At 47.1% G+C, this 20,989-nt stretch overlaps 1 protein-coding gene across 4 annotated transcripts in view; it reads right to left on the bottom strand.

The window, feature by feature from the left end:
• The window catches only part of ARK2N (arkadia (RNF111) N-terminal like PKA signaling regulator 2N), a 54,220-nt gene that overhangs the window by 14,643 nt on the left and 18,588 nt on the right, over positions 1–20,989 (bottom strand). For 2 of the 4 annotated variants that reach the window (XM_083155320.1, XM_083155319.1), the window contains exon 3: positions 2,709–2,894. The exons of 1 other annotated variant lie outside the window; for it this stretch is intronic. In XM_083155320.1, coding sequence (XP_083011446.1) covers positions 2,709–2,894 — 186 coding nt within the window. Of the gene's footprint in view, positions 1–2,708; positions 2,895–18,008; positions 20,176–20,989 lie in introns of those variants that run through there. One more of the 4 variants, XM_083155321.1, reaches the window with a different exon arrangement.

Below are 20,989 nucleotides of genomic sequence, written 5' to 3'. Positions count from 1 at the left end.
GACATGTGACAGTTAGTAATGACTACAACTGTGCTCTAGCTAGGTGATCTGGGACATGTGACAGTAATGACTACAGCTGTGCACCAGCTAGGTGATCTGGGACATGTGACCGTTGGTAATGACTACAGCTGTGCACCAGCTAGGTGATCTGGGACATGTGACCGTTGGTAATGACTACAGCTGTGCACCAGCTAGGTGATCTGGGACATGTGACAGTTAGTAATGTCTACAGCTGTGCACCAGCTAGGTGGTCTGGGACATGTGACAGTTAGTAATGACTACAGCTGTGCACCAGCTAGGTGGTCTGGGACATGTGACAGTTGGTAATGACTAGAGCTGTGCCCCAGCTAGGTGATCTGGGTCATGTGACAGTTAGTAATGACTACAGCTGTGCACCAGCTAGGTGATCTGGGTCATGTGACAGTTAGTAATGACCACAGCTGTGCACCAGCTAGGTGATCTGGGACATGTGACAGTTAGTAATGACTACAGCTGTGCACCAGCTAGGTGATCTGGGTCATGTGACAGTTAGTAATGACCACAGCTGTGCACCAGCTAGGTGATCTGGGACACAAGAACTGTTGGTAGATGTCGAGGAACGGTTTGGTCACTCCTGGTCTATGACATGCTCTGTGAGCCCTATATGGTGGGGCAGACTTGCATTTGCTCTTGCTTCCACACATTTATACCACAGTGGGCTAGCTTGGCACAGTGGGCACTCTCACCTAGATTCTTCAGTTATTTACAAAACACAACTAGTTTCCCTGTTACTTTGTTAACCTCATGGTAAAGGCACGACCGCAATGAGGTGCGCTGCCCGATTAACAGGCAGAGGGCGTTCCAGGGTGCACATCCGGCATTGCATGGGCGTGCCCACAATAACGGTGAACAAGCCCATAGAAATGCTGGGCGTGTCCCAGGAAACACAGGTGGTCCCCTTCCTGCTTGAGCCAGGTGGATGATGTCACATGACGTCAGCGCCCACCCCTAATTGGCAGAAGACTGCACAGCCGAAAAGTGAGTCCTGGGCTTCCTTTGATGGTGAGTAAGGATTTTGGCAAGCAGGTGTGTAAGCGTACACATCCGCTCGCAGCATAGTGAGGTCATTCTAGGGGGGGGGGGGGGGGGGATGCGTTTGGTGGGAGCGGCATCAACCTACTCTCTAAGCTCTGAATAAATGCAGCCTAGCGAGCAGGTCTGAATGACCCCGGAGTGAGATGATGCGTAGAGACAGAAGAAATGGGGAGAGAGAAATGAGGAGAAAGGGAAAGATGGGAAGAGAAAGGGGGAGAGACAGGGAAACAGGTAAAGAGAGAGACAGAAAATGTAGGGCAGGATGGGGGGGGGGGGGGGGAGAGAGACAGTGGGGCGCATTTATCAATATACAGCGATGCCGGCACGATTACATCGCCGGACATCGCATTGTATGTATCATTACCAGGGTGCAGGGACAGGGCACCGAAAGGAGCCCGTCCCTGCGAAGCCCTGACCCAGAAGCCGGGGGTCTGCGCATGGGCGGTAATGCGCTGACCCCCGCCGACCCCTCTGCCCCGCTCGGCAGTGCGATCCCGCAGCCATAGACTACAATGGGCTATCGCCATCCCAGAATGGCGATAGCCCAGGGATGCCCGATGTTAATACATCGGGCAGCTTCGTATCCCCCATAGAAACCTATGGGGGATGCGGCCGGAGGCGGTGCAGGGGGGATCGCAGCAGGGATCGGAGATTCCTGCTGCGGTCCCCCCCTTTGATACATTTAGGTCAGGGCTGGGCAATTGGGGCCCTCCAGATGTTGAGGAACTACACATCCCAGCATGCCTTGCATCAGTTTCAGCATGGCCACATAGCAAAACTAATGCAAAGCATCCTGGGATGTGTAGTTCATCAACATCTGGAGGGCCACAATTGCACAGCCCTGATTTAGGTGATACTTAATATTTGCGGCTAAACCCCGAAAACGGGTGTTTTCGGGGATTTAGCCACAAATATGGTTTGTTAAATGGGCCCCAGAGAGAGAAAATGGAAAGAAGGGGAAGGAATAAGGGAAAGGTTGGGAGATACAGGAAAAGAGGGGGACAGCCACGCATTATAGAAGAGTGGGGAAAGAGGTGGAATAAGAGAGGCGACAGAGACAGAGTGGGGACAGGTAGAGGAGAGATGGGTGTGAAACAGAAAAAAACTTGGCAACACCAGGCACCACAGCTACAGGGGATACGGTCATTTGGTCTACAGCATGTTGGTCGACAAGTGTTGAGTCGACATGGAGATAGGTTGACATGGTTCTAGGTCGACAGTTTTTCACAGTTTTTTGAGCCAACATGTGCCGATAGGCGGTATTTCATGCCCTACCATCCACTAGGGCGCGGTGTGAGAATTAAATAGTGTGCCAATCGCGGTGCGGCACCGTTCCCGAAGCATCGCAAGCACAGCAAGCGATGGGAGGGGATGCGGTGAACTTTAAACTATGCCCATGTCGACATTCGGGTCAGAAAACCGTGAAAAACCTCATGTCAACCTTTTGACTGTCGACCTAGAACCATGTCAACCTTATGTTTGACAGATCTGGCTATATATATATATATATATATATATATATATATATATATATATATATATGTGAGTCAAATAATGGTGTGAATTGTGAATTTAAAAAACCAGCAAAACCACAAAAGACTGTTTGCCTGCAATATAAAAACAAAGAGGAGTACCAGAGCCTGCGTTCAGTTCTTCCAGCAGCCCCCTCGTGCGCCAGGTCGGCGGCGGCGGAGTGTCCTGCTTGGTTACAGAGTTATGCTCCTTGACAACCGTTGCCGCCAGCAAGTTATCCACGTTCAGCACATCTTGGTCAGAGTTTGTGTCAGAAATGTCATAGTGGGTCACGACCGGCGGTCCGTCTGCGAACACAGGTACACAGAGGATGAGGGACGACATGCGGAGGACACTGCTAATTACACATCTCTGCCTGCGACAAGCTGCGGCGTAATACAGGAATATCACTCAGAGCGCAAGGACTGTGCTTACTGCGGCTGCTCGCTATGTCAATGCCGTTCTCATGCTTTAAGCTGGTCTATACAGAGAAAGCAAATCAGTGTAAATGAAGTATCTGCATATACAGCGGGCAGCGACTTGAGAATATAGATATAGAATTCTATTTCAATGGCAGAAATAAAATGAGGGTACTCCCATTTATAAGTCTATTAATTTCAGTTTATTTTCAGCCCCTCATTTGAATGTTAGGGCCCATGTAGCAAGCCCTCCCATTGGACGGTGGTAACACCAGATAACTTGGACAAGTGCAGTGTTTGGCCCCCCTCCTCCATTCGCCGAGTTAGCCCTGTGGGCTGTTTAATTGTGTTATGTGGGCTGGCGAAGGTAGATAACTGGCAAGGTGGGTTGTTGCGAATAAAACGCTGTTACATTAGCAGTATAAACAGCAGGAATGCACCTTGTAGGCTACAGAAAATACAACTTTCAAATCTCAGGAAGTTGCTGAACTACAAGTCCAAGGAAGGCAGCCACCTTTTGGGGAGTCCCATAAAACTGGGGAGTTTAGTTGTGGTAATCTGAAAAATATAATTTTTCTTTACCATTACAAACTCGCTGATGTGCCCGGATTCAGCCATGGCGGCAAAGGTTTGCGTCGTTGAATTTGAAAAAAATCCCTGCTTAGGTGGCTGCAAATAACTGTCAGTTTCCAGACCACCTGGCAGGTCACATGTTTCAGGTCACCCAACAGCTGCATAGGGGGCCTTTTGGCAAATAACAAAAGCAAAACAAAGCAACCGCTAAGATCTTTCTGCAAATCTATGGACCAAGACCTTTAGCTTGGTATATGATGTGCCTTTGCTCAGACAATGGCAGCGTAAGTCACCCTGCTATTATATATGTATACAAATGAGTTACCCTCATTTTACTCCACCGTTAGGATAACTGGGAGTTGGGCAACCAGTGCACCCGAACCCCTGATAGGGGCGTCTCAGCAATGCAATACCATTTTAGCAGAGCGTATACCCAGCATTTGCCATTTCCCCCGCTCTGAGATTAGGGTCCAAGCATTCCCTTGCCGTAGTACATGTGCCACTGTCTAATTGTGCCAACCTACCGCGTACAAGCACACGTTACACTCCGTTCACATTTTAGGAGAAGCGTCATCATTTTCTACGTTACGGCAAAAATCAAAACACCGACAATGTTGCAGTACGTAAACCAAATAAAACACATGGGCACAAATATGACAGAACACGGATTATTAGTGCAGTACAAAACATGATGTTAATACATGGTTAATCGATGGAAGCTCTGACGGCAACGTCACGGGTCTCACTGGTATGCGGAGATTGTAACCTATCTTTCTGCGGCTGCGGTGAGGTTGCAAAGTAGTTAAAAGCCCATCGAAAGGACGGCTTCGGCGATGTACTTTCCCTTTGAACTGTGACAGTTTTTACTGGCACTTTGAGCTGTGACAGTTTTTAGCCCACAAACTCTCCGGCCCCTCCCCCCTAGTCCTTATCTGCTCCTACCGCCAATCTCTGTCTTTACAGTTCCCTCTCTCTGATCTTTTGCAGATCAGCGCCCCTGCAAAAATTGCTTTCATTTTCTGCTATGACATCTTTTAGCACACACAGGAGTAATTTAATCCGTTGAGTGGCCTCTAGTGGTCAGATATAGATAGATAGATAGATAGATGAGAGAGAGAGAAGCAGATCTTGTTCTAAAGAAGCCACTTATGTGAAATGCCAGTGGTGCTCAGGATTTCCCTTCCGGCATGTACCTAACCGCATCCAGCTGCATGTATCTAACCACCTCCACTGATCTCTATGGCAGGCAGTGTGTTTAGGTTTTCGAGCGGAACCGTGAGCGTTGCCCTCAGATCTTCTTAAGTGTTTTTAACATTGAGTATCGTGACATTAGCTCAGTGCAGAAGATACAAGGGTCAAGTACAATATTGACAAGCCGATCATAGTTTGTATAGAAGAAGTGTAACACCCCTAACTGAATGACCAATCACAGCGTTACACTGGTTTATAAACATGCACTTTTTTTTAATAGAATTTGTATTTAAATTATATCGTTTTATAAATTCATTTGTAAAAGTCAGAAAAGATTTCAGGATTCCTCTGCATGTTGTAGATTTTGAGAGTATAAGTAAAATGATAAAGATCTTGTCTCAAGTCAAAATTGTACCACTCCTACATGTACATCCATGCAATAAATGTATCTGAAATGTATATACTGTACATGCAGAGTGATATATTATCACCTACCCAGAGAAAATACTTGGAAAGGGGGCTACGTCAAATCTTCGTTAATTGCACTCTGGTATCTTCCACACTCCAAAACAGCAAAGCTCATTACTTATCTTAAACACATGTACAGAATAAAACAGATTTCTACACAACGTAGCCTGGAATATTACATGGCAGAAATATTTATATCTGTGCCCGGGCACAATGTACACACATTCCATCGTACAGCAGCTTAGACCCCTATCATTCGTTTTCTTGTCGTGTACTCCTGTAATGGTCATTAAGCACATTCATTTACGTTCCCAAATTATGCTGTGCTTTAAACCCAGGCCTTTATATCATCCAGCTGCTCCCTTGGTATACGGTCAGTGGGTCGACAGACAAAAAGGTTGACATGGATTGGGACTACCACTGACGGACTGCGTCGCTGTGACCAATTCAGAGATCAGCTGTGTAGTGTCCAAGGGTAATGGGAATAAACAACTCCTAGATGATGTAAAGGCCAGGATGAAACGCAGAGAACAACAGGATACAATGTAAGGATAAAACAATGCGTTAAGCAAAAGGTAACAGACTGCACAAATCAGTAACAGTCGGCTGAATGCCAACACATTTATCATCGAGCCTTTAGTAAAATGGATTACAATCGTCATTTAAAACACATTTTAACATTGTGCAACATACAGTATATTTGAACCTGCAATATGGTATTATTTGGTAAAATATATGCGTTAATGGTTTTTGATGAGCCTACACTATTGGGTAGCGTTAGTTAATATTGTTGCAGTCATTTTCCCAATGGTGACACCAATGCGTGCGGGTGCGGGCTCTGAAGCTGTAAATGCATCCTAAATAAAGCGAATGTTCCATCCTATTATATTCATAGTATGGGATGACAGGCGGCAGGGGTGACAGGATAAAATGCAGAGCATTAAATAACTGTATATGACATCAGTGTGTAAGATACAGGGCTGCCAGTTATTCTCCAGGCTCATAGAGTCTGCGTAGTCCTGAGTACTGGTTCAGCCCAGGTCATGAGCCTAGTACCTGCAATACCAGTACTGACTGCAGACAGACGCAGCATAAGCCTAGTACCGGCAATACCAGTACTGACTGCAGACAGACGCAGCATAAGCCTAGTACCGGCAATACCAGTACTGACTGCAGACAGACGCAGCATAAGCCTAGTACCGGCAATACCAGTACTGACTGCAGACAGACGCAGCATAAGCCTAGTACCGGCAATACCAGTACTGACTGCAGACAGACGCAGCCTAAGCCTAGTACCGGCAATATCAGTACTGACTGCAGACAGACGCAGCATGAGCCTAGTACCGGCAATACCAGTACTGACTGCAGACAGACGCAGCAAAAGCCTAGTACCGGCAATATCAGTACTGACTGCAGACAGACGCAGCATGAGCCTAGTACCGGCAATACCAGTACTGACTGCAGACAGACGCAGCATAAGCCTAGTACCTGCAATACCAGTACTGACTGCAGACTGAGGCAGCCTAAGCCTAGTACCGGCAATACCAGTACTGACTGCAGACAGACGCAGCCTAAGCCTAGTACCGGCAATACCAGTACTGACTGCAGACTGAGGCAGCCTAAGCCTAGTACCGGCAATATCAGTACTGACTGCAGACAGACGCAGCATGAGCCTAGTACCTGCAATACCAGTACTGACTGCAGACAGACGCAGCATGAGCCTAGTACCGGCAATATCAGTACTGACTGCAGACAGACGCAGCATGAGCCTAGTACCGGCAATACCAGTACTGACTGCAGACAGACGCAGCCTAAGCCTAGTACCGGCAATACCAGTACTGACTGCAGACAGAGGCAGCCTAAGCCTAGTACCGGCAATACCAGTACTGACTGCAGACAGACGCAGCATGAGCCTAGTACCGGCAATACCAGTACTGACTGCAGACAGACGCAGCATGAGCCTAGTACCGGCAATATCAGTACTGACTGCAGACAGACGCAGCATGAGCCTAGTACCGGCAATACCAGTACTGACTGCAGACAGACGCAGCCTAAGCCTAGTACCGGCAATACCAGTACTGACTGCAGACAGAGGCAGCCTAAGCCTAGTACCGGCAATACCAGTACTGACTGCAGACAGACGCAGCATGAGCCTAGTACCGGCAATACCAGTACTGACTGCAGACAGACGCAGCATAAGCCTAGTACCGGCAATACCAGTACTGACTGCAGACAGAGGCAGCCTGAGCCTAGTACCGGCAATACCAGTACTGACTGCAGACAGACGCAGCATGAGCCTAGTACCGGCAATATCAGTACTGACTGCAGACAGACGCAGCATGAGCCTAGTACCGGCAATACCAGTACTGACTGCAGACAGACGCAGCCTAAGCCTAGTACCGGCAATACCAGTACTGACTGCAGACAGAGGCAGCCTGAGCCTAGTACCGGCAATACCAGTACTGACTGCAGACAGAGGCAGCCTGAGCCTAGTACCGGCAATACCAGTACTGACTGCAGACAGACGCAGCATGAGCCTAGTACCTGCAATACCAGTACTGACTGCAGACAGACGCAGCATAAGCCTAGTACCGGCAATACCAGTACTGACTGCAGACAGACGCAGCATGAGCCTAGTACCGGCAATACCAGTACTGACTGCAGACAGACGCAGCATGAGCCTAGTACCGGCAATACCAGTACTGACTGCAGACAGACGCAGCCTAAGCCTAGTACCGGCAATACCAGTACTGACTGCAGACAGACGCAGCATGAGCCTTGTACCGGCAATACCAGTACTGACTGCAGACAGACGCAGCATGAGCCTAGTACCGGCAATATCAGTACTGACTGCAGATAGACGCAGCATAAGCCTAGTACCGGCAATACCAGTACTGACTGCAGACAGACGCAGCATGAGCCTAGTACCGGCAATACCAGTACTGACTGCAGACAGACGCAGCATGAGCCTAGTACCGGCAATACCAGTACTGACTGCAGACAGACGCAGCATGAGCCTAGTACCGGCAATACCAGTACTGACTGCAGACAGACGCAGCATGAGCCTAGTACCGGCAATACCAGTACTGACTGCAGCCAGACGCAGCATGAGCCTAGTACCGGCAATACCAGTACTGACTGCAGCCAGACGCAGCATGAGCCTAGTACCTGCAATACCAGTACTGACTGCAGCCAGACGCAGCATGAGCCTAGTACCGGCAATACCAGTACTGACTGCAGCCAGACGCAGCATGAGCCTAGTACCGGCAATACCAGTACTGACTGCAGCCAGACGCAGCATGAGCCTAGTACCTGCAATACCAGTACTGACTGCAGACAGACGCAGCATAAGCCTAGTACCGGCAATACCAGTACTGACTGCAGACAGACGCAGCATGAGCCTAGTACCGGCAATATCAGTACTGACTGCAGACAGACGCAGCATGAGCCTAGTACCTGCAATACCAGTACTGACTGCAGACAGACGCAGCATAAGCCTAGTACCGGCAATACCAGTACTGACTGCAGACAGACGCAGCATAAGCCTAGTACCGGCAATACCAGTACTGACTGCAGACAGACGCAGCCTAAGCCTAGTACCGGCAATACCAGTACTGACTGCAGACAGACGCAGCATGAGCCTAGTACCGGCAATACCAGTACTGACTGCAGACAGACGCAGCATGAGCCTAGTACCTGCAATACCAGTACTGACTGCAGACAGACGCAGCATAAGCCTAGTACCGGCAATACCAGTACTGACTGCAGACAGACGCAGCATAAGCCTAGTACCGGCAATACCAGTACTGACTGCAGACAGACGCAGCATAAGCCTAGTACCGGCAATACCAGTACTGACTGCAGACAGACGCAGCATAAGCCTAGTACCGGCAATACCAGTACTGACTGCAGACAGACGCAGCATAAGCCTAGTACCGGCAATACCAGTACTGACTGCAGACAGACGCAGCATAAGCCTAGTACCGGCAATACCAGTACTGACTGCAGACAGACGCAGCATAAGCCTAGTACCGGCAATACCAGTACTGACTGCAGACAGACGCAGCATAAGCCTAGTACCGGCAATACCAGTACTGACTGCAGACAGACGCAGCATAAGCCTAGTACCGGCAATACCAGTACTGACTGCAGACAGACGCAGCATAAGCCTAGTACCGGCAATACCAGTACTGACTGCAGACAGACGCAGCATAAGCCTAGTACCGGCAATACCAGTACTGACTGCAGACAGACGCAGCATAAGCCTAGTACCGGCAATACCAGTACTGACTGCAGACAGACGCAGCATGAGCCTAGTACCGGCAATACCAGTACTGACTGCAGACAGACGCAGCATAAGCCTAGTACCGGCAATACCAGTACTGACTGCAGACAGACGCAGCATGAGCCTAGTACCGGCAATACCAGTACTGACTGCAGACAGACGCAGCATGAGCCTAGTACCGGCAATACCAGTACTGACTGCAGACAGACGCAGCATAAGCCTAGTACCGGCAATACCAGTACTGACTGCAGACAGACGCAGCATGAGCCTAGTACCGGCAATACCAGTACTGACTGCAGACAGACGCAGCATAAGCCTAGTACCGGCAATATCAGTACTGACTGCAGACAGACGCAGCATAAGCCTAGTACCGGCAATACCAGTACTGACTGCAGACAGACGCAGCATAAGCCTAGTACCGGCAATACCAGTACTGACTGCAGACAGACGCAGCATGAGCCTAGTACCGGCAATACCAGTACTGACTGCAGACAGACGCAGCATGAGCCTAGTACCGGCAATATCAGTACTGACTGCAGACAGACGCAGCATGAGCCTAGTACCGGCAATACCAGTACTGACTGCAGACAGACGCAGCCTAAGCCTAGTACCGGCAATACCAGTAGACTGCAGAATCAACGCACTTCCCGGGGTTGCGGTGTTACTAGAAGGAATCAGGATATGGTCGCTAGGTAGACATTTTGAAGGTTGATATACATTAGGTCAGCCGCTAAAGGTTGACATAGGTTAGATCAACAAATGAAATAGGTAGACACGGCTAAGGTCGATACAAGCATTAGGTTGACATTACTTTTTCAGGGTTTTTTTTTGTGCCAACTTGCGCCGAACGGTATTTTATACCCCACTACCCACTAGGACATGGATGGAGAATAGAATGGTGTGCCGAGCGCAGCGATCCATGCGAGGGGATGCGGTACACTGATACGTTGTCCATGTTGATGGACGTCAAAATTCGGTACAAAAAACAAAAACGTGAAAAACTCATGTTGACCTTTGACCTTCCCAATGTTGACCTAATGCTTGTGTCGGCCTATTTCATGCGTCAACATAAGCCCTGTTGACCTTTCATCATTTCCAATACAGGTCACTGTTTTAATGTTCTCACCAGAACGCCAGCGGCATCTTGTACTGTAAGTTGGTATATAGAGGGCGCATCGTACATCTGACACATGGCGGGGCTCTGTTACAGAACACACGTCAACGCCACGGAACTGGGGAACGGCCAACGGCATGTAGTCGGCAGTCAATAGGTCGACCACCACTGGTCGACACATGGAAAAGGTGGACATACCTTGTATTGATATAGTCAAAATGTCAACACAATAGGCGGACGTGTGTTTTTCACATTTTTTTTTAATCAGTGTTTTTTCATACGTCCAAGTGGACAAAGTTAGATGATAATAGTGAGCGAGCAATGGGAGGGGACGCGGCACACCCTATATGGTATCCATGTCAACACAAAAAAAAAAAAAAAGGATCATGTTGATCTTTTTCAAGTCAACCTATTGCTTGTGTCATTGGGCTGTGGACCAATAGTGGTCGATCTATCGACTTTCAACCTGATTACTGTGGATCCTATGACCCCTCCTGTGCCCAACAACCCAGTTATCTGAACCGCTCCCTCTGCGCTGCGGGGGTAACAGAATGGGCGGTCTCAGAAGGAAGGGGAGGGGAAACCGATGCATTGTGGTGGCCCAGCGGGTAGCATTGATGATCGCGCATTGTGGTCATGAGTTCAATTGACCCAATCAGGGCACTATCTGTGTGGTATTTGTATGTTCTCCCTGTATCAGCTCTTATATTTCAAAAACATACTAGTGGGGAGGAATATGGTCACTAGGTCGACATACATTAACTGAACCGTTTTTTTTTTGGGTGGTATTTCATGCCCTACCATCCACGACAGGTTGGAGGGAGAATAAAACAGCGGCAGAGCCATGCAAGGGGTGCGGTACACTTTGACGGTGCCCATGTCGACTATGTTGACATTTGGTAAAAAAACATGAAAAACTCATGTCAACTCTTTTGACTGTCGACCTAATGCATGTGCCAACCTTCCAACCCTGTCGACTTTAGCCGTGCCGATTAATTTCAGGAGTCGACCTAAGGTTTTTCAGCCTTCAGTGGTTGACCCAACACATGATCCGTACCCAGTGGGGAAATCTTATTCATATATAGCATATATAGCTTATATAGCAAGTGTTTGCAGAATATGGCCGGTGCTATGCAATCAAACAAAGATACACAAATATATACCATGCAAGTCAAGTCCCAATAAAATAAGAAAAGGAGTAAAAAACACACTGACAAATGCCAAACACAATTTAAACGTATTTATTTATACTAAAAGGTACACTAGTTACATTGTAGAGTTACAGAGTTTGTTGCAAATGAAACACAATGAAAATGCAATGAATACTTTGTCGCAGTTTCATCTGCAATAAAGGAAATGTTGGGGAATACTGCTCATCAGTAATACCGCTCTCAGGCAGATCCCGGGACTAGCTCAGTATCCCCTTCCACACATGAGATGAAATTCCCGGGCCGAGCGTTTGAACCCGAGAATTTTCCTTGGCACGCTGGCTCAGTCCCAGGTCCTTTCTCCGTGTGATAGTGTCAACCCAGATCCATAGTCCCGGCAGAACGATGCTGGTCGCAGCCCTGGAATTCGTGACCCTTTCACACAGCGGTAGGACCGGGGCTGAGCCGGTTTCCCTGGCATATTGCCGGGTCAGAATCTCTGTGTGAATAGGGTATTTAGTACAGTACAAGGGCTGGGAGGGGCAGCCTGTCTCCTGGCTGTGTTATATGGAATACTCGGTGCCCGGTAATACGGAGGCAATGCAGCCTTTTAAAGTAGGATTTCTCGACCGACAGGATACAGGTCGGTCCTAATCTTATTAACCGACATGATCAAAATACCGACATTCATTATTCCGATATGTTTAAAATAACAAATTAAAAATGCTGACATTTAAAAAGTGCCGACATGTCAAAAAAGTCAACATTAATTTCTGGGTTTTTTTTGTTGTCTATGTCAAAATAGCGAGACGCTATTTATATTCCCCATCCAGGTCCACAGGGATGCTAAAGTATGAACAAGTCTGTTTATGGGCAAGAATACCTTTAAAACTCGTGTCGACATTTTTAAATATTATGAACATTTTGATATAATGAATGTTGGTATTTTGACCGCGTCAGTATTTTTAATGACGGAGTTACGATCGTCGGTAAATTGACTGCTAAGCATTGCACAGAGGCACATTCCCATTTAGCTTTTACAATAGACAAAGTTTGCAAACTGCAAAAGGCAGGACATGCCGCCCCCCCACCCCCTAATTGCCATTACTACCATGCCATCATCGGTCAGTGTATACAGTGGAAGGGATTCCACATATCCAGTACACACATGAATAACCGCCTGTAAGATCGGCATTAACAGTGAGGTCATTGCTTTTAGCTGGTGAGGTCATCACTCCCTTTGGAGAACTTGTGTCTCAATGATTTTCTAAGCGATCAGGCCTCTCCCTGTAGAACAGTACTGGGCCGTGTGCCTGTATACCCTTATTATGTCACCAGGGTGATCCGCTGTGACTAAGCTACATAGACTTTACTGCAGCGTTTAAGATCTCTCATAAATGTGAAGTCACCGAAGAAGCACTTTGAGGATTCTTTTTGGGCAAAGCTCTGCTTTTACAATCATCCTCTCCTCCCGGAGTCCTACAATGTAATGACTCCAATCTCACGTGACAAATTATATTTATTCCACAACGCGGAGAAGGCGCGAGTGAGGCCGTCTGTGTGCCCTTACTGGGACACGGTCATTAAGTCCACCCTATTAAGGTTGACAGGCCTTAGACACCTGAAATAGGTTGAAATGGGTACGGTCAACAGGGTAGGAAGACAAAAAAAAGGGAGAAAAACCTCATGTCGACCTTCCCATTGTCGATCTAATGCTTATGTCAACCTTCCACCGTGTCGACGTATTTCAGGTGAAACCCTAATGACCCATACTCCCCCCTTACTAATGCCATATAAGTGAGGGCCAGGTAATCTCAACTCATGTGACATCTGCACGTGCTGTCGCCTCAGTATAAGGACAGGACGAGTCACCTGCGGTTGGGTCTGTGGCATTCGGGCTGGGAATGGAGCCGGTTACTCCACTAGGAGCCTGTGACATCACTGAGGCACTCGGCTCACATTCTTATTGGACAAGTAGGCCGCATTCTCCTAATTATGGCTCCCTCTGCAGCGCATGAAGGTGACCAGCACTGTAATATCCCCAGCAAGCCTGGACAGCTACATCTGGGTACAGTATCATTGCATATAGGCACACTGGCAGCCCTTCTACCTGTCTAGTGCGCTACTCCGCTGCTGAAAGGGTTCATATCAGCTCTCTCTAAAAACACAAAAATCACCTAAAACTTCATCTACGGTCACTTATAAAACATAAGAACTATTCATTATGTGATGCGATAACCAGTAATTGAGTTCTGTTACCACTTCTTTGTAGCAAAGATCAGGGGGGGAGATGATGTATCAAACTTTGGAGAAAGTGGGAAAGTTCCCTACAGCAACTAATAAGCACTGTTGCTAGGAGCAACTGCTTCACTTTTATCTCTCTCGATAGCTTCATACATCTCATCCCAAGTGGTTATATCTAACTTCCAAACAAAAATACAAAAACTCATGAGTGATGAAACTATTCTAAGACCTGGCGGGGCCGGAGAGGGTCGGGAGACTGACCTTATGCGCAGTGCTGGGATGAGGTCATTACTCTCTCCAGCTGCCTGGTACAGTGGGTCTGCAGGCTTCGCAATGCGATGGATACGCTGCACAGACAGGAGGCTTTCATGCAATATCTCCGTTCCCATCTCCTACGGTTCGCGAGCAAAAATCAGCAATAGTTTCATTATGGTAACTGGGGAATTTATGAGCAGAAACATATTATATACTACAGAGCTTTGCAGGGGCTTCAACTGCCGCTAAATAAGGCCTACTGCATGTAAGGCTGTGTGATGTCAGCGCGTAAGGCTGTGTGATGTCAGCGCGTAAGGCTGTGTGATGTCAGCGCGTAAGGCTGTGTGATGTCAGTGCGTAAGGCTGTGTGATGTCAGTATTGTAGTGCTGCTTCCTGTATGTAACACTTTAGCACCTCCTTCTACAACTAATACAACAGCAGTGAATTCTGACATGCGCCGGGCCAATCAGAGCTCACCCATATACTTGTATAATTATTATAAAGGCCTAGATGTGACAGCGGTTATGGTATATTAGATCTACAGTGTCTGGGCCTACAATGAAAAGGTCAACATGACTTTTTTGATATTTTTGGGCGTCTATGTTGAATCGGGTTGACACCGACACCATATAAGTGTCCAAACTATTATAATCTAACGCTTTGCCCACATGGATGGTTAAGAATGTTGTATGTGTATGGTAAAATAATAAAAAATTAAACAAATAACAATTTTTTTTTTAAAACTCATGGACCAATAGTGGTCGGCCTAAGGTCTGGATACCTCCTCATATATTAGTGCTCATACCAGCCCCCTGTACCTTTTTCCTTCCCCGGGGTGTGGCTCTCCGCTTTGGTGCTCTAGCACATTCTGGTCTGTGTCTCAGCTCTGATGTACAGACCAGAATGTGCTAGAGGCACCAGAGCAGAGCACAACAGCCCAGGTAGGAAGGAGGAACTGCACGGGTTTTGAGAGATGCAAAACTCTGGTATGAGCACTATATAAGGAGACCTCGGCTAATGCTAATTTGTTCTCATAGCGGGGGAAAGAGGCCCCATCACTGCTGTGTAATAACACTTAGCAAAGGTGCTTACAGTATACAAGTGATGTCACTATGTATAAACACAGAGCTCATATGTCACCGTGGGAAACCCTTGTGTAGTAGAAGGTACCGGTCACCCCTACAGAAAAACGATGGACATTAAGTCATTTTTGTGGCGTGTATAAAATGGTTCTGCCTACAGCCTTGTTCCTTCATATGGTGACTTAATATCCATATAAGTGGTTATCTGAATACAGAGAGATGCAATACTGTAAATTCACCATATTTATATTAATTATGGTGCCCAACTTCTGCTAAAAAGGAATCTTCCCAGCAGTATCACCGGCAGTAGGGATCCCGGGATTTAGCGCAAAAAGTTCCGGTATTTCAATACCAAGACTGGAGCCAGCAAACCTAAGATTTCGGGATCAAAATGCACATGCACCTATTTTTGCAAGGCAGTGCTGCATGGGGTGTCTGTGTGCCCCCCCTTCAGCCGCACCCGCCCACATAAGGACTGCTTCACAGCAGTTCCCAGCATGGCATCAGGGGGCGGATCCCTGGTATCCTGCTAATAATACGCTTCAAGTGAAAGTTATGCATTTTTTTCCTTATACAAAAAAAAAAATACATTGTTAAAAACTTTATCATAATTACATTTTGTGGATAGCAGCATCTGTACGTATCATTAATATTATTTATACAACTCAAGGATATAATCTCTGTGAATAAATCGATGTGTAATATTCATAATCTATATGTAAATGGTGCCGCTGGCCACGTACTTTCTGCCAGGTTGCTGGTACCAGCAATGCTATGAATCATCACTGACCCGTCCTGGGTGCGACATGGGAAACGTCAGTGTAGAACTTCATTTATAGGAAGATTTCTCTATTATTGGTGACAGATCTGCCGCAGAGTAAACAGCATGGTAAAGTTGTAAGAAGGTGGAGATCGCGCTCAATGGGCCTGATTCTAATTCTGCCCATACACTTGTGAGATATTGCATGCAATCATGCGACCACATCTGTCACCACATGTGCCATCTCAAGATGGCATGCGACATCAGGTGCTGCAAAGGGGGCACTTTAGCACCACAAGATGCGGTCGGGTTCGATCGCACAAGTCACAGGCTGCTGGGACCGCATAAGTCACAGGCTGCTGGGACCGCTTTAACTTCTTGCTATATTAGTCGCAGCTGCGTCTATCTGCTAGTATCAGCCCTTCCTCTAATGTACAAGTGTGCCCCCATGTTCCGACGCACTTTTCGCACTTTATAGCCCGCCAACCCTGGAGGCAGCAAGTGAAAATGACTGGCCTAAAATCCTGTGCGCTGATAAAATGTCCTGCGCCCACCATGTAGGTACAGTGTGTGACAGAGCACCATTAGGACAAAACATATCTTTCACACAGACCTTCTGAACGCCCCCTAAGTGGTCTGAATTGTATAGTAAATGCTCGCATCTGTATATATGGATTATTGCACAGATGCTGCGGTTTACAAGACCCAGCCACCAACCAGATCCGCAATTGTACGGTGTATAGGCTCTTTATCAGATCTGATCAATGAATATTTTATATGGTACTTGTTTCCTAGCACAGCCATCACGATTTCTATCGTGGTGGTCGTGTCGGAAAAAATCGTGTCGGTCCCGTCGGGTGCATACCAAAACGCACACGACGCGACCGACGCGATGTACCCGATTTCTCCATAGGCTTCAATAATTTAACATTGAAGCCTATGGAGAAATCGGGTCCATCGTGTCCATAGGCTTCAATGTTAAATTATTTTAACATTGAAGCCTATGGAGAAATCGGGTCCATCGTGTCCATAGGCTTCAATGTTAAATTATTTTAACATTGAAACTGAGTCCATTTAACATAGGAAAAAATGGTAAAAGGGTCAATATGGGCCATTTCTCATTGGGTATGGCCCCGTCATGTGTGTAAAAAATAATGGCCCCCCATTGTGGCCGCCACCCCCACGATTGACCCGAAGCGTGGCGAGCGCAGCGAGCCCGCGAGGGGCGGCGGTGCGCGTCCTCCGACCTTTTCATTCCCCTACTATCCACGTCGGCGTGGAGTTGAGAATAGATTATTGTGGCGAGCGCAGCGAGCCACCGCGCCCGAAGCGTGGCGAGCGGACGCTGATACCTTCACAGATCCCTGCGTCCCCTCGCGGGCTTCACAGGTATCAGCGTCCGCTCGCCACGCTTCGGGCTTGCCACACTAATCTATTCTCAACTCCACGCCGACGTGGATAGTAGGGGAATGAAAAGGTCGGAGGACGCGCACCGCTGCGCTCGCCACGCTTCGGGTTCGCGTCAATCGTGGGGGTGGCAGCCACAATGGGGGGGCCATTATTTTTTACACACATGACGGGGCCATACCCAATGAGAAATGGCCCTTATTCGGCCTTTTCCCATTTTTTGCTATGTAAAATGGACTCCGTTTCAATGTTAAAATAATTTAACATTGAAGCCTATGGAGAAATCGGGGGCATCGCGTCGGGCGCGCATAGGCTTCAATGTTAAAATATTTTAACATTGAAGCCTATGGGGAAATCGTGGGCATCGCGTCGGTCGCGTCGTGTGCCTTCTTAAGGCACACGACCGACGCGATGTACCCGAGTACTGCTTTTTTCAAAGGAAATCGCGGGCATCGTGTGCCTTAAAGTTAAGGCACACGATGCCCGCGATTGTGGCCGTGCTAGGAAACAAGTACCTTTTATATTATCATTTTATTAATCAGTTCCAGGTGGCCTCCAGTAACGCATAAGGGGGGTGGGGGAGGAATCAAATAAAAATGGAGTGTCAGATGAGCCACTCCATTCATAATACATACCTGTACATTAGACATTTGGGGTTCAGTGGCTCATTTAGGTAGTATCAGCATATAAAACAGGACTCTCGTTCCCTCCCCCTCACACAACCTCCAGCATTTTTACAGCTGAAATACTCCCATAAGTTTCCCGTATGACACTACCCAGAGTGAAGAGCACAGAAAAAGGCCTTTCCCAAAATGACGCGTCTAGCAAAATGGTATACATACATAATTTACTGTAAAAAACAAAAACACTACTACTTAACGGATTAGTCGTTAATTTAAAAAAAAAAACAGAACAAAAACAATCTTATAACTTGGAGTAGACAGCTTTAAAAACAAAAGGTTCCTTATACTTTTTTTCTCCAGGTCCAACATTGAAACTCACATTTCAGATTGCATAAAAAAAAAATGAAAATTTCAATCATTTGCATTTATTCTTAGAGGTTCATATGGTGACCGAACACCAGGACAAAGATGCATAAGCCAACAGCGCGCAAGGCTCTGCCGTAGTGGCGTAGATTAAAGTTCAATACACATTTCACATGTTACCAGGACACTTGAAAAACACGGCTATTGCATATCAGGGCATTTGGCCAGTTTATAGCTACAGATCGTGGTCTAAGAAAGTCTCCACTGATCCAAAAAAACATCTACCCCTCTGCTATTACCAGATTGCAGCGGCCTTGTGGGGCGGGGACATTTAAACCTTCCGCTGCTGACCGTGTGTGACGGACAAGCAACCCGATTGGACGGAGCATGTTGACGTGCCAATCAGCTGTCGCTTAGATTACACAACCGGCAGTGACCGACTTACTCCTATGAACAGGGGCTGAGGTCGGGTAATGGCAGGGCTTGTTGGGGGCAATGATGCCATTGAATGGATACACGGAACATTGGAAACCTTCTTGAAGCACGACCGGAGCTCAGACGGCAGAAATATTACATACACTGTAAATATAGAGGAAAGCAGGTTACAGGATTGGCAGAATATTTTCTTTACATACTCGACACGTAATTCTGATAACATTTAAGTAGGCAGATTATTGAGGCACACGCTGGTTGAAGAAATGGCCAGGAATTTGTGGTGTGGCGGCAAGCAGTGCGTGCACCCTTACGTCAAGCATTCCTACACCGACTGGGGGCGTTATATTCTATACGGGTTATAATACTTAGAAGGATTCGGGGGAGGGGTGTTCCGGACCTGTCACAAGAAGGCCGTAAACTCTATTGTCTACAAGTCACAACGTAGCAGGCGCCCTTTGAAAATATTACATCTGCAGTTATTAGAATAAAGAGTATAGCGGGTAGAATATAGTTGAGAAAAGGCTTCGGCCTAGCCGGCTATATAGGTTGCGGTTCTAGACTTCCTCTCTTTCAGGTCTGGTGGCATGCATCGCCTGACAAATGCATTCAGCCAAGCTTTGGTGAGGGACTTGGTAGTCCTTTCAGCCTCTCTTTAGGACGTAGACAGCCGAAGAAAGAGATCGCTCGTCTAGTGCAATTGAAGAAAAAAAAATAATAATAATAAAAATAACAGTAATGGAACAGAAAACCTGCGTGGCGACTAGGATTGGTTCACTTCCGGGTCCGCGATGTTCCCGTTCTCGGGGATGGTTTCTGGAAAATTGTTGTTATTTAACGTTGAGGTCGGGAACTCTAGCGCGTCGACATTCTGGTAGCTCATGTACGAGCTGAAGGCCTGCTGGGGGAAGGTGGGTGTATCCTGGCCCGCTATGAAAGTCCCAGAGGAGCTGCTTGGCGTGAGGGTTTGCCCACCCAGGTGGAACTTAGTGGGGTCTCTGGGCTCCAGCTGCTGTTTGCTCTCCTCGTCGGTGTCTAGCCGCGTCAGTTTCTCTATCCACATGCGGAACTTCTCCTCGGTCTGTCTCTGCATTTCTGCAAAACAGTTCATAGCTTCTTCCAGGACATTGCCTATGCAGTTTCTATCCCACACGGTGCCCCTTTCAAGCAATCTCGGAATATCCTGTGGCGTTCCTGCAGATCCCCCAGCACGGATGAAGCCAGCTTTAAAGACATTGAGGCCATCGGGTAAGAAAACATTAAGCAAGCAAGCAGATAACATATTAATCTGTGTTTATCCAGAGTAAGCATGCCTTAGTACGAACAGTGATAAGAGAGCGAAGAACTAGTCCGCTCGCTTGTTAATGGGACGGAAGTCAACGCCTCGCGTAACTCTTACCATAATTATTCAAAGTAAAAAAATTTAAAAAAGAAGGTCAGACATTGTTGCTCACTGGGTTCATCTAATGACAACGTAATACAATGATAAAACAATTTATATTGAAATCTAAATTTGAAACATTTAAAAAAAAAAGGGAAGAGACGCTGACAGTTGGGAAATAGACAAATAAAGTTGCTTTAAAAGATTCTGAACTGAATGCTGAGTCCACCAATAGCATCCACAGATTATATTTGGAGCCTAGCTGAACCGGCGATGGTTCCTGAACAGTTCAGGCCAGAGAATCGCTGAGCTACTCGCGTCTTATTGTCCGATACTCGGCCAGGTTGCGAGGGGAATACTTTGATAAGGTACTGTCTCTATAGACTCACTAACACACGTGGTGACCTGAATGTCATAATAATGGGTATTTCATAACTACAACACAAAGATGGAGGATTACAGTGTAAGTAACGCATTGTTTTTTTTATGTACTGTCCTTATATTTGCCTTGACGTAATGGATTATCAGCGGACAGGCAAGCAAATCTCTCTACGCAGCAGTCACTGAGTCCGATTCAGACCTGGTAGCAAGGGTGCAGTTTTCGGAGATAGACAAATCGATGCTGCACTGCAGGTGGGGCAGATGTAACACGTGCAG

This window comes from Crinia signifera, chromosome 1 (assembly GCF_055691185.1).
Source record: "Crinia signifera chromosome 1, ASM5569118v1, whole genome shotgun sequence".
NCBI lineage: Eukaryota > Metazoa > Chordata > Amphibia > Anura > Myobatrachidae > Crinia > Crinia signifera.
The sequence above is the reverse complement of the archived record's forward strand: the minus strand, read 5'-3'. Positions and strand labels throughout refer to the sequence as shown.